Source organism: Festucalex cinctus, chromosome 10 (genome assembly GCF_051991245.1).
Source record: "Festucalex cinctus isolate MCC-2025b chromosome 10, RoL_Fcin_1.0, whole genome shotgun sequence".
NCBI classification, from domain to species: Eukaryota; Metazoa; Chordata; class Actinopteri; order Syngnathiformes; family Syngnathidae; genus Festucalex; species Festucalex cinctus.
In genome coordinates this window covers 24,434,985-24,446,239 of record NC_135420.1, presented here as the reverse complement: position 1 = coordinate 24,446,239, position 11,255 = coordinate 24,434,985, and the positions used below count along the sequence as shown (strand labels likewise).

Genomic DNA, 11,255 nt, shown 5'->3' with positions numbered 1-11,255 from the left:
GAGTTGTCTGTTTCCTCAACTTCAATGTAACACTTTTTTTTTTGCAACTTCCTGACGGTTGTTTCACTTCTTCAACCACCTTCCACCCCACCCCATCCCCTATATGCTCACTCACCTACCCCAATGTAAAACATTACTGGTGAAAAATCAAACAAGATGCTTTTTTTTTTTTTTTTTTTTTGTATGAGCCAGTCAGGGGAGATGTTTTGTGGCAGAAGGGGAAAGTCCCACAATGCATCTCATCATGGGTCATGAAGCTTGAAAGGAGTTCCCAGATGCACGGAAATTGTGATGAGGAGAGCTGTGTGAAATTGTGTCAAGGGTTTGGTAACTCAGCTAAGTGGAATTGCTTGATAAAAATGAGAAAGGATCATGTTTGGGACATTGTGTTAACTGTCTGTTAGTTGAAAATGAAATATAATGTAGATATGCTCATTGGTTTGTGTTTAAATATAAGGAATTTAAAATGAGAAATGATGCGCAATAGCTGAGATAAAACAGATAAAAAATAACTTAGCGTAACATAGAGTAATGTAGCTTAATGTAGGCCTAATGTTAAAGGGATACTTTACTTATTTAGCCATTTTTGGCAGTCAAACATTAATATTTTGCCTGTAATAAATTTGATATTTTCATTATTTTTCATGTACAATTAGTACCTTTAAAAACACATTTTGCAACTTTCTGTCGACTGAAAATGACGTCACAAGGGCTCACGTAACCAATCACAGCTCAGCTTGTGAATGTCACATGGTTAAACTTAGAAAACAGGTGAGCTGTGATTGGTTACCTGAGCCCTTGTGATGTCATTTTCAGTCGACAGAAAGTTGCAAAATGTGTTTTTAAAGGTACTAATTGTACGTGAAAAATAATGAAAGTATCAAATTAATTATAGACAAAATATTAACTTTTTATTGCTATAATGGGCTCAGTACAATGTAAAACAATGTAATCTGGTGTAAAATAACATCACATAACATAACAATAACAAAACCTAGCGTAATGCAATGTAGTGTAACATAACATAGTATGCCATCACAAAACATCAACTAATTACATACTATAACAATACATCATATTATGTAGTGTAATGTAGCATAAGGTAGAGAAAGAATGTAAAGTAATATATAGCGTAATTGATTGTAGCATAATGTAATGTAGCATAAGTTAATATAGCGTAAACTTAATGTAGCACGATGTAATGTAGCATATTGCCATGTACCACAATGTAATGTAACATCAATAGCCTACCGTACCATAACAACGTTATCACTTATCTAATGCAATGTATTATAACACAACATAGCATAGCATAACATAGCATAGCTTAATGTCACCTAGCATAACATGCCATCAAGTAGCCTACTGAGCATAACGAAATGTAACACAATGTGTTGCCAACGTCATATAGCGCAACTAAATGTAGCATCATGTAATCATTACATACACATACACATAACATCAAGCATAATACTATTACGCTTAGCATTATGAGTGTAATTGAATGAAGCGCAACATAATGTAGTGCAGTGTAAAGTAGCTCAATGGAATGTAGCGTAACTGAATGTAGCTAACGTAGTGTCATTGGTAAACGTACCACAGTGTAATATAACAATACTACCACAAAACATCGCTTATGTACAATACAGCACACCAAAGCGTATCAAAATACAACGTAGCAAAACTGAACAAAATACAATATAACCCAACAAAACATGGTTAAACTGGAAAGCCAAGAACACAGATTCTGTCACACACAAATGCTTGAAGGACAGTGTGTGTGCGCGTGTGTAGTGGAGTGGTTCCATTGTGCTGCACGTCACCACACTTAAACTTCCTCCAATCAAGTACAACTTTGACTCACATGCGAACAAAGAAAAAAACAAAAAGGATGCCACTTGTCACGTTCACCGTCTCGATGCGCCGACCATGCGGAGGATGTTAAGAAACAACCATGAAGATAAAGACAATGCACATGATGGAAGATCTATGATTCTGGCTTCGTAAGTAAGTACATTTTTTTTGTGTCATTATTATTTTATTTTTTTACTTTGTCACAGTCTGTAAAACAGACATTTCAATGTTTTTTGTGTCTCTTTTGAAGCGTGACGGTGGTCTGTGATGTGAACATGTGACACACGTACACAAAAAGTCCGTTGCTGATGACACATGGCGGCAATTCCGTGGTCCCTGGTTTGTGCCGGGTTGCTGATGCTGCTGGTGCAACTCGGTGCAGGTAAGCCGCAAAGTTTGCACAGTTAATTAAAAAAAAAAAAAAAAAAAAACTTCCATCAGAGTCAGAATCGTCTTTATGGGTCAGTTATGTTAAGCGCACAAGGAAAATTGACCAAAAAATAATAAATCTAAAAATATGTACATGAAGGACATGGATCAATGGATTTTAGAAGCCTAACCCTTGCTCATGAACCAGGAATTAGCTTGCTAACGAACAAGTATGGCTCTTCCCGATTGGCTTTGGCCTTGGCGGAGGTCAGCACACTACAAACGTGTTTTTCTCGCTTCTCAGGTGAGACCGAGGCTTGCGAGATCTGGTCCAGCGCGGGGCCGGTGGTGCGGCGTGGCTCCAGCTTTGAGGTGTACTGCTCCTTTTACTGCGAGAGGCAGTGCGGCCGCTCCATGTACGGCGGGCACGCCCACCAGCGCCATACGGAGTTCAACTCCAGCACCACATACATCCGTGTGGATAACATCACCAAGGACCAGACCTACGGCTGCGTGTGCCAAAAATGCCTGGAGATGGACGAGTGTGGAATTGACATCGTGACTGGTTGTGAGTGTGTGGACCACTCGGAGACTGGTTGTCATCTCAAAAAACAGATTTTTTGTATAAGTCCGGTTGATGTTTTTATGTCTGCAGATCCACCAGAGACTCCACGGAACATTCGGTGCAACCACACGGTGCTGAGCAACGAGGCTGGTGAGGTCTTTTGTTCCTGGGATAGAGGCCGCAAAACACACCTGAGAGACACGTCAGAGATCCGGTGAGTGCATGTGTGTGTCTGTGTGTGTAATGACCTTTAAGAAATTTGGTTCCCATTTATGAGGTTGTTCCCACAGGAAATGAAAATGGGTACAAAAACAACTCAGAAATTCTAAGCCAATTTTACAAGGAGAGTTTTGAGTTACCCAAGCATTGAGGAACGAGCTCATGACCTTCACCTTGGGAGACAGTCACTCTACCACCTGAGTCATGCCACTCTTGCTCTTTGCCACTATAGTGCATTGCTGGTATGTCCAAAATGAGACCAAAAACTTCTCTTGCGGTTACATGGATTCCGACTGACATAATCAATATACTAATATACAGAAGGAGTGAAATTTCTCAGATGGTAGAGTGGGTGTCTCCCCACCAGAAGGTTGTGGGTCCGCTCCTCAAACCTTAAGTAGTTTTTTTTTTTTTTTTAACTGGTAAAATATACTCACTGCACGCACTTAAAACTAAACTCTCGCTCCCACACATGCACTCAATCGCGCACACGTTTAAGTTTTTAACGTTCTGAATACACACATACAGGTCACATTTTTATGTTGTGTGGAGACCAACTTTTTGAATGTGTCTTATGGGGACCACACATTCACACACAATCATTGCATTGCAATCCTGACATACAAAATGACAAACACACACAAGTAGTGACTATATTACTGTCAGGGTTACCTGTTTGACATCTATTAAGCACGACACAAAAAAGAGAGAAGACACTCAGTTCAGGGCTCGCGAGGAGAGAGGAGAGGAACTGACTGATACGATTCACTCCTGCACTCTCGGAAGATTCCTATCCTCACCCTCTCTATTTTATTTGTTTTTCCCCGCCCTTTCCACGCCCCTAGTTACATGGGTGTTCCAACCTTAAAAATGCAAATGCAAGGCATAGTTAGAACACAGTGTACTTGTTTGTCTATGTGAGTGGAAGATTGCTGAGTAGGTCAAGTGTGCAATCATTTCTTAACAGAAAACAGGCGACCTCAGCAGACTGGCTCGAACCATTCTGCTCCGTTAGATAAGATAACATATATATATAGGCTATGTGAATGTGAGTGCAACGCATTCTTCATTGCAAGCAGAAGCAGTTCTTCATTGCAGCAAATGTATGATATCTTATTATTTACAATTATTCCGACAATTACACTCAATGTGCCCTTTTGAACTCCGTTGCTAACCAAAACAGCAGCACAAATGAGTATATGTGTGTGCGTGTGTTGCAGGGTGACCAGTATTTCAGAAAATCTCACAGAGTCGTGGCCTCCGATCAAAATCGTCATCGGGGGAGCTGATCCTCCATTGGCCAGATTTTCCGTGCCCAACGGCGTCCGCTTCATCTCGGTGCGGGTGCACACCTCCAATCCACTTGGGCCAGCCGCGTCGCTTCCCGCCAACTACACCCTCCGTGACATCGGTACATTTTGTGTTCTTGACTTAGTGTGACTGTTGTGGTGCACTTTCAAGTTGACGTTACGTTAATGTGAACAGTGATCCCCTCCGCTCCGGTCCTCGGGGTGCCCCAGTGCTCCTCCAGGGGGTGCGCCATCAGGGTTTGGCCACCTGAGAGAACGCAACGCGTGGAGGTCCAGTACGCTACGGAAACAGGACTGTGGACCACCTCCCTGAATTCAGTAAGAATACTATACTTTCCCATAACAACATTTGCGGATCCTGAGAACAGACGTCCGACAAAATGGAAGATTTTTCCGATGCTGGCATGCTAAGAGCTATAATGCTAACAAGATTGACTGTTAATTCCGGAACATCTCATGGTCACCTGTTTGGATGTAAATACCTTCAACCTACCAACTAAAAGGATAAGAATTTTGTCAATACATCTCGCCCCTGTTTTCCGGTATTCTTTCCAATGAGAAATGATCAAATGCTAATATGCTAACTGTTCTTCCACCAGGATGGGCCCGTGTCCTCGGATCATTTACTATCCATCTGTTGTCTGGAGCCCTACCGGTTGTACCATTTCAGAGGCCGGGCCAAATTCAGCACGGGTCTGTGGAGCAAGTGGAGTAACGTCACCTCCAGTTGGACTCAAGAGGAAGGCACGTATTTGAAATGATTGTACATTACATTTGACATTATTTTGGGACTTTTTATAAATGGTAACTGGCACTTCATTTAGGCCCTCAAAGCGCTTTACATTTTGACTACCCATTCACCTACTGATGACACAGTATTTTGCTCAATGATACTTCGACGTGGTCACAATGGCATGGGATCGAACCCACAATCTTTGAGTTGGGAGGCAACCGCCATACCACTGAGCCACGCCGCCCCGATATAAAGGCTCCATTGAAGTTTTAGAACTACAATGTTGTGACTAAAGTACTGTCCTGACTTCTGATGTGCTATGGGGAAGTACGTGTGTGAAAGTGATGGTGTTCACAGTATTTGTGTAGGCCGTTTCCTCGAAGCACAACAAGGTGACGCCTTATGTTTGTTTCACACTATTTACAAGGTGCTACACTTTTTACCCAGTAATGGGCTCTCTCATAATCACAAAATGCCAAAAAGCCATCTTTTCATGGCAACATGAAAATTAGTAGAAGAATCTACATTGGCTAGATCCATCAAATAAAGTCTCATTTAAGACCCGATGCCTGATGCCTTGAAGCCCCACTAGTCTAAATACGGTATTTTGGTTAATATTGTGTTAGTGGAATATCAGTTAAGCAGCAAAATCCAGCAGTTTTTATCAATATCAGAAGGCAGAAAGTCTTAACAAACAATCACATCTCAGCTTCAGAAAACAGGTGAGCTCTGATTGGTTCTTGCCTGAGCCCTGAGCAACTGTGATGTCATCTTCAGTCGACAGCAAGTGGCATAATGGCCGCCTCCTTAGATGGAGCTGGATTTTGCTGCATAAGTCATATTCCACAAATGTAATATTCATCAGAATGTCTTGTTTAGACTAGTGAGGTCACATATAACATATCATTGTCCATAAATGTTTAATGGTTGACTTCCCCTTTAAGACAAAAAAAAAAAGGCCTCTCTCAAAGCAAACGTTGTGATTTGTGTCGGCAGCACCCGCCAAAGAGCTGGATGTGTGGTACGCTCAACTCCCCTTCGACTCCAAGTCCATAAGACTCTACTGGAAGGTAAACATTAAAGCATGAGTGTGTCATATGAGTATGTTTGTCTCCATATTGTCTTCTGAGCGCTGCTTTCTGTTCCACTTTGACGCTAAAAGGTCCATTTTTGACCACAGCTTAGGCGTTACGCGTCACACATCCTCACTTGCAACCACACACACACACACGCACACGCGCACACACGCACGTAAACACTTAGATATGCACGGAGGTATAGTCATATTAAAATAAATTGAAGGAGAGCTGACAGTTTCGCTTTACTAGAAAAGCGGAGCTAAACAGAAATAATCAAGTAAAGACATGATGACTTGTCAAATGCCATATTGAGAAAAAAATTACAAGAATCAAGAGAAGTTGAGTGTTTTTTTAATGCCAGTATTTTTTGTTTTTATTTGGATTTTGACCTGTTGTACATGACAGAAGTAATAGAAACAAAATTTTCCTCATATTCATTCATCCTCAACCGATTCAAAGCCTTCTAACTTCAAAATTTGACAAATGTACCTTTTTTTTTTTCAAACTGATCTGAACTTCATAATTTCTCAACTGATTAAAATCCTAAATTTCTTTTCCGACAATTCCACATTTTCCGCACAAACAAATTCAAATAAATACGGTTTATAAAATTCCCATCAATTAGTAATATCTCGACAGATTTAAACCCACTTCAAAATGTTGGAAATTCTATGTATACATTTTGAAGAATTCCACTAAATTCACAAATGAATAAAGATTTTTTTGACAAATACAACTTTTATTTCTGAACAAATTAATTCAAAATTATTTTTCAGTCAATAAAGACATTTAACAAATTATCCTCAACTAATTCAATATGGTCAATGTTAAAATAAATAAATAAATAAATACAAAAAAACTCCACAACAAATTCACAAATTTGTAAAAAAAATAAATAAAAGTTACAAATGTAACTCCTTTCATAAGAATTCAATTAATTAGAAAAGTGATCCCCAAAATAATGAGGAAACTGAAAAAAATGGGCAATTACTTTATTGCAACTAATTACAACTAATTACAAAATTTTCTGCAAAAAAAATAGTGGAGAAATTCAATAAATTCCACTTAACGATCAACATTCCAAAATAATTTTACTTTTTGTGAAATTTCACACCAAATTACCAAAATAATGAAGACATTAAAAATATACAGTACTTCTGTCCTATACTTTAACTTTTTTTTTTTTTTTTCATCAAAGTCTTACATCTGACGTTACCTACAAAAAGTATATTCATTTTATCGTATTTGAGTTCAGCATTAGCGCTCATTTTGCACTTTCTTCAGTTGTTTCCAGAATTGTCTGTCAAGCTGCTCTTTACATTGCAACGTATCTCTCTCGACTTTCCAGCCGATGACCGTCGCCCACGCCAGGGGTAGGATTGTGGCGTACTTGGTGGCGGTGCACAACTCCCAGTCTGCACTGGTGTTTTCGTCCAACTTCAGTGCCAACGCCACTGGCGCTTCCGTTGCTTTTTGCGCCGAGTGCCGCGTGACTGTGAGTGCCCTCAACTCCAAAGGGAGGTCCCCGCCGGCCAAAATCGCCGGCTATCGTGCCGTAGGTAAATAATCACGTGCGGAGCATCAGGAAAGTATTAAAAAAAAAAATAAAATTCAATGTGACAATAATTTTTACAAACATTTCATTTGTAAAGAAATCCACATTTTCCAACAGAGAATCCCCAGACGCAGACTTTTTTTTTCTTCTTCTTCTTCTTTTAGCATCAGCCCAGTTGGACGTCAAGGTGAAGACACATAAGCACGACGTCGCCCTCTGGTGGAACCAATCAGAAAGGGCGGCGTCCCATGTGGTGGAGTGGTACCCCGAGGGACTCAAACTGCAGGAGCTGCACTGGCTCAGACTGGGCGCAGAAGATCGTCACGCCGTCATCACAGGTCGTAAATTTCTCACGCCATTCTCTTCGTGTGTTTGCAAATGCTCGCTTATGTGATCAAGATCATCCTTGTGATCATTCTCACCATGCGCTCTGAACTGGTCGCCTTTCCATGTGTTTTTCCCGTGCACAGGTTTGAATGCGTCTGAGTGCTACGAAGGAGCCCTTTACGTTCTCTACAGTGATGGCTCGATGACCACCAGAACCTTTAGACTCCTCAATACCAGCCAATCAGGTAACAGTATATGACCATTCAGAATAAATACTCCTGAATATAATCTGATTTTCAATCACAAGATCCGGGTTCAATTAATTCACAAAATCTCACTCCAAGCAGTAATTTCTATTGCCTCTTTTGCAGTCCCCGAAATTGGTCCGTCAGTGCAACAGGACATGGATGCCAGCGGAGTGACTTTAACGTGGGCGGAGCTTCCCAGGGCTCAGCGTGGCGGCTGCATCACTCAGTACACCGTCTACGTGGAGGACGGCAATGGACGGTTGCAGCAATGTAAAAAAACAAATATCTTTGATCAAGTTAATTTATTCGAACTGCCCATTTTTACGTTTGTGATTTACAGACTCGCTCCAAGCGACCGAACGGACGTTTGTGGTGGAGGACCTGCCGCCGGGCGCCCATAGCTTGTGGATGACTGCTTGGAATTCTCGGGGAGAAAGTCCAGCTTCTGGAAATTTTAAGATTATCATCCATGGTGAGCACGTCATGTCCACCTGTGACTGTATCATGAAGACATTTTTAATGTTTCAAATGTATTAGACATTAAACAAAACGTTACCCAAAAAACAACCCTGTGCCAGCCGATTTCGAGCATTTTCACTCATCTTTCAAGGCAAACAGAATATTGTGCACGATAGATTCGATTCCATTCTTTCATTAGAAAAAAAAAGTACATTCTACCCTATTCCGTTCTTTAGTAATCACCATTTGAAAATAGGTAATTTGAGTGACATAAGCAAAAATAGAAATAGGAAAAAACAAGCTTTCTGTGAAAAGATACATTTTCTGCACAACAGTGACTTTGACACTAAGATTTTTTTGTTTGGCGACTCTTTGTGAATTAGATTTAATGTGATGCGGACTTTGATCATTCACGTCATCCTTGAAAACGTTCTATTTCATCAGATTCGTCATGTTTCATTCATTGTAATTTCATACGCCTTGAGCCCATTGACAACAGATAATGCTGCCATCTGCTGGCCATAGACAGTAGGTGTTTTTGATTTCACAACTCCGTTGACCAGGCAGCTCCACAAGACGTTGCACTGCCCATTGATTAAAAAAAAACAAAAAAAAACAAAAACATACATGACGTCAATTAACGTTTATGGCGGTTTTCATTAGGATTCTAGCACACGTCATTAAACGTTTTTGGCGGTCAAACAGTTAAAATGATAAAGCCAATTTGTTTCATGTGTACAGTTGATTATGGTGCTGACTAAAAGCTCTGATGACTAAAAATAATTGTGTACTTGTTGTTCGCAGCTGCAGAGGAAATCCCGATGCGCCTCCTGGTCTTATGTTTGCTGTTATCCGTGGCGGTGGTGCTGTTGCTGTGCCTGTGTCAAATTGCGCCCGTGAAGAGGAGGTTCATACCATAGCAACAGCAGAGAGAAAAAAAAAAAAAAAAAAAGCACGATTAGCTTGCCTTGTTTAACCAGAACACGTCCTCTTTGTAGGGTGCGGCTGCTTTTCCAGTACTTCATGCAAGTGGTGCCAGATCCCGCAAACAGCAAATGGGCAAAGGAATGCACCCAGGAGAAGGTGAACAAAATTGTTGGTACCACTCTGAAAAAAATCCCCACATATTTATTTATTTTTTGGTCAAGATACAGGGTCAAATGAAGTTGCAAGCCCAGCATAGTGATGCCGTTCCAACCGTGGAGGAGGAGCTAATCATCAACCTAATCACAGATGCAGAAGAGCTGTCTAATCACAACACAGGGGCGGCGGTCTCCCCACCGACCGACCCTTCCACACCTCGGAGGCCCCTAGCCACATACCTCAAAAGTGACTCCCACGAGTCGGACAGCTCAGAGCAGACCCAGGCCTCGCTCGCCTCCAATAACGCAACTGCAAACTACCTCTCAGCCCCACGCCAGGAGGCCCACTTGGCCGAGGAGGAGGAAGATGTCGATGAAGAGGAGCCAATGGAACCGCAGATCATTGGGACTTTGACCCTGGATGCGGTCCGGATCGACTGCAGCAACCTCTTTGAGAACTGCTGATCACACACACTACTAGGGGGTTGAACCAATCACTTCGTCTTCACTCGCCGATGAGTCACATCGTTTAAGTCCACTAATCACTAATTTAGCGTGACCAGATTTTCAAAATTAAAAACCGGAACACTATTTTATTGAAAAACAAATATACAATAAATTCTCCCTAGGAACTATTTATAATAAATGTAATCGTTAATCAATCTAATTGTGCTATTAATTTAGCTAATGCTAAATGCTATATTGGTTGTAAATAAGCCAAGACACTCCCCATTGTTCAACCTTTTTCGCTCAATCCCAGCAACTATTGGAAGCTGGCTGTGCTGTTTACCTTGCTCCGGTATCACAGTGTAATATTGGAAATATTTCGTCAGAAAAGCTCAGCTTGTGTTGCGGTCTGACTGGCAACCGTAGCGTAGGCTAGTAAGAGACTACATTTACCATAATTCTTGGAGCTTCTTAGAGTAGTTGTAGTTCTGAATTCCCTTTTAACTGGTTCATATTAATCGCTATAACAACTGTGTGATTGACATTCACATGGCCCAAACAACCTTCTTGCTAGCTGGTCTAACAATGGAGCTGGTGAAATTTGCTGGGACTGGGGACACAAATCTCAAAACCAGGACTGTCCTTCATTGTCTTTTGTGGGTTTTCTCATAATAAACAATCCTACTAAATTTCGTGTTCATATGTTGCTACAGGAATCTGGCAAAAAAAAAGAAAAAAAAAGAGAAAGATTAGTACAAGAATACTGTAATGTTTTATTTTATCTACAAAATGACCATGTAGACAAATACAGTGAGACATCTTAATGTAATGTGCATAAATATTTGATAAATTCATATATACAGTATCAAACATAACTTACTGCAGGGGCATTGCTGTTGTCGTTTTGACTTCCAACCATCTCTTGTCTGCAGCTATGAACAGACCTTTGTCTTTGACCAATCCCCCCCCGCACCGCCCCAACCCCCACGACCCCAAAATGTGGATTAT

At 40.9% G+C, this 11,255-nt stretch overlaps 1 protein-coding gene across 1 annotated transcript; it reads left to right on the top strand.

The window, feature by feature from the left end:
• Positions 1-1,888: 1,888 nt before the first annotated feature.
• On the top strand, positions 1,889-10,972 carry LOC144027040 (interleukin-12 receptor subunit beta-2-like). Its single transcript, XM_077534324.1, has 16 exons — positions 1,889-2,007; positions 2,105-2,236; positions 2,528-2,791; positions 2,879-3,002; positions 4,228-4,418; positions 4,493-4,635; positions 4,917-5,061; positions 6,047-6,120; positions 7,478-7,688; positions 7,849-8,022; positions 8,155-8,256; positions 8,383-8,529; positions 8,600-8,731; positions 9,523-9,625; positions 9,717-9,801; positions 9,873-10,972. Exons 2-16 carry the CDS (start codon positions 2,170-2,172, stop codon positions 10,263-10,265), a joined length of 2,355 nt encoding a protein of 784 aa, XP_077390450.1. The 5' UTR covers positions 1,889-2,007; positions 2,105-2,169; the 3' UTR covers positions 10,266-10,972.
• The last annotated feature ends 283 nt before the right edge of the window (positions 10,973-11,255 follow it).

Bases quoted from the DNA above. Each gene is read 5' to 3' on its own strand.
- LOC144027040 (XM_077534324.1), top strand. From the start codon at position 2,170: ATGGCGGCAATTCCGTGGTCCCTGGTTTGTGCCGGGTTGCTGATGCTG. The intron at 2,792-2,878 runs GTGAGTGTGTGG...TTATGTCTGCAG, and splicing joins AATTGACATCGTGACTGGTT to ATCCACCAGAGACTCCACGG. The intron at 9,802-9,872 runs GTGAACAAAATT...GTCAAGATACAG, and splicing joins AGGAATGCACCCAGGAGAAG to GGTCAAATGAAGTTGCAAGC.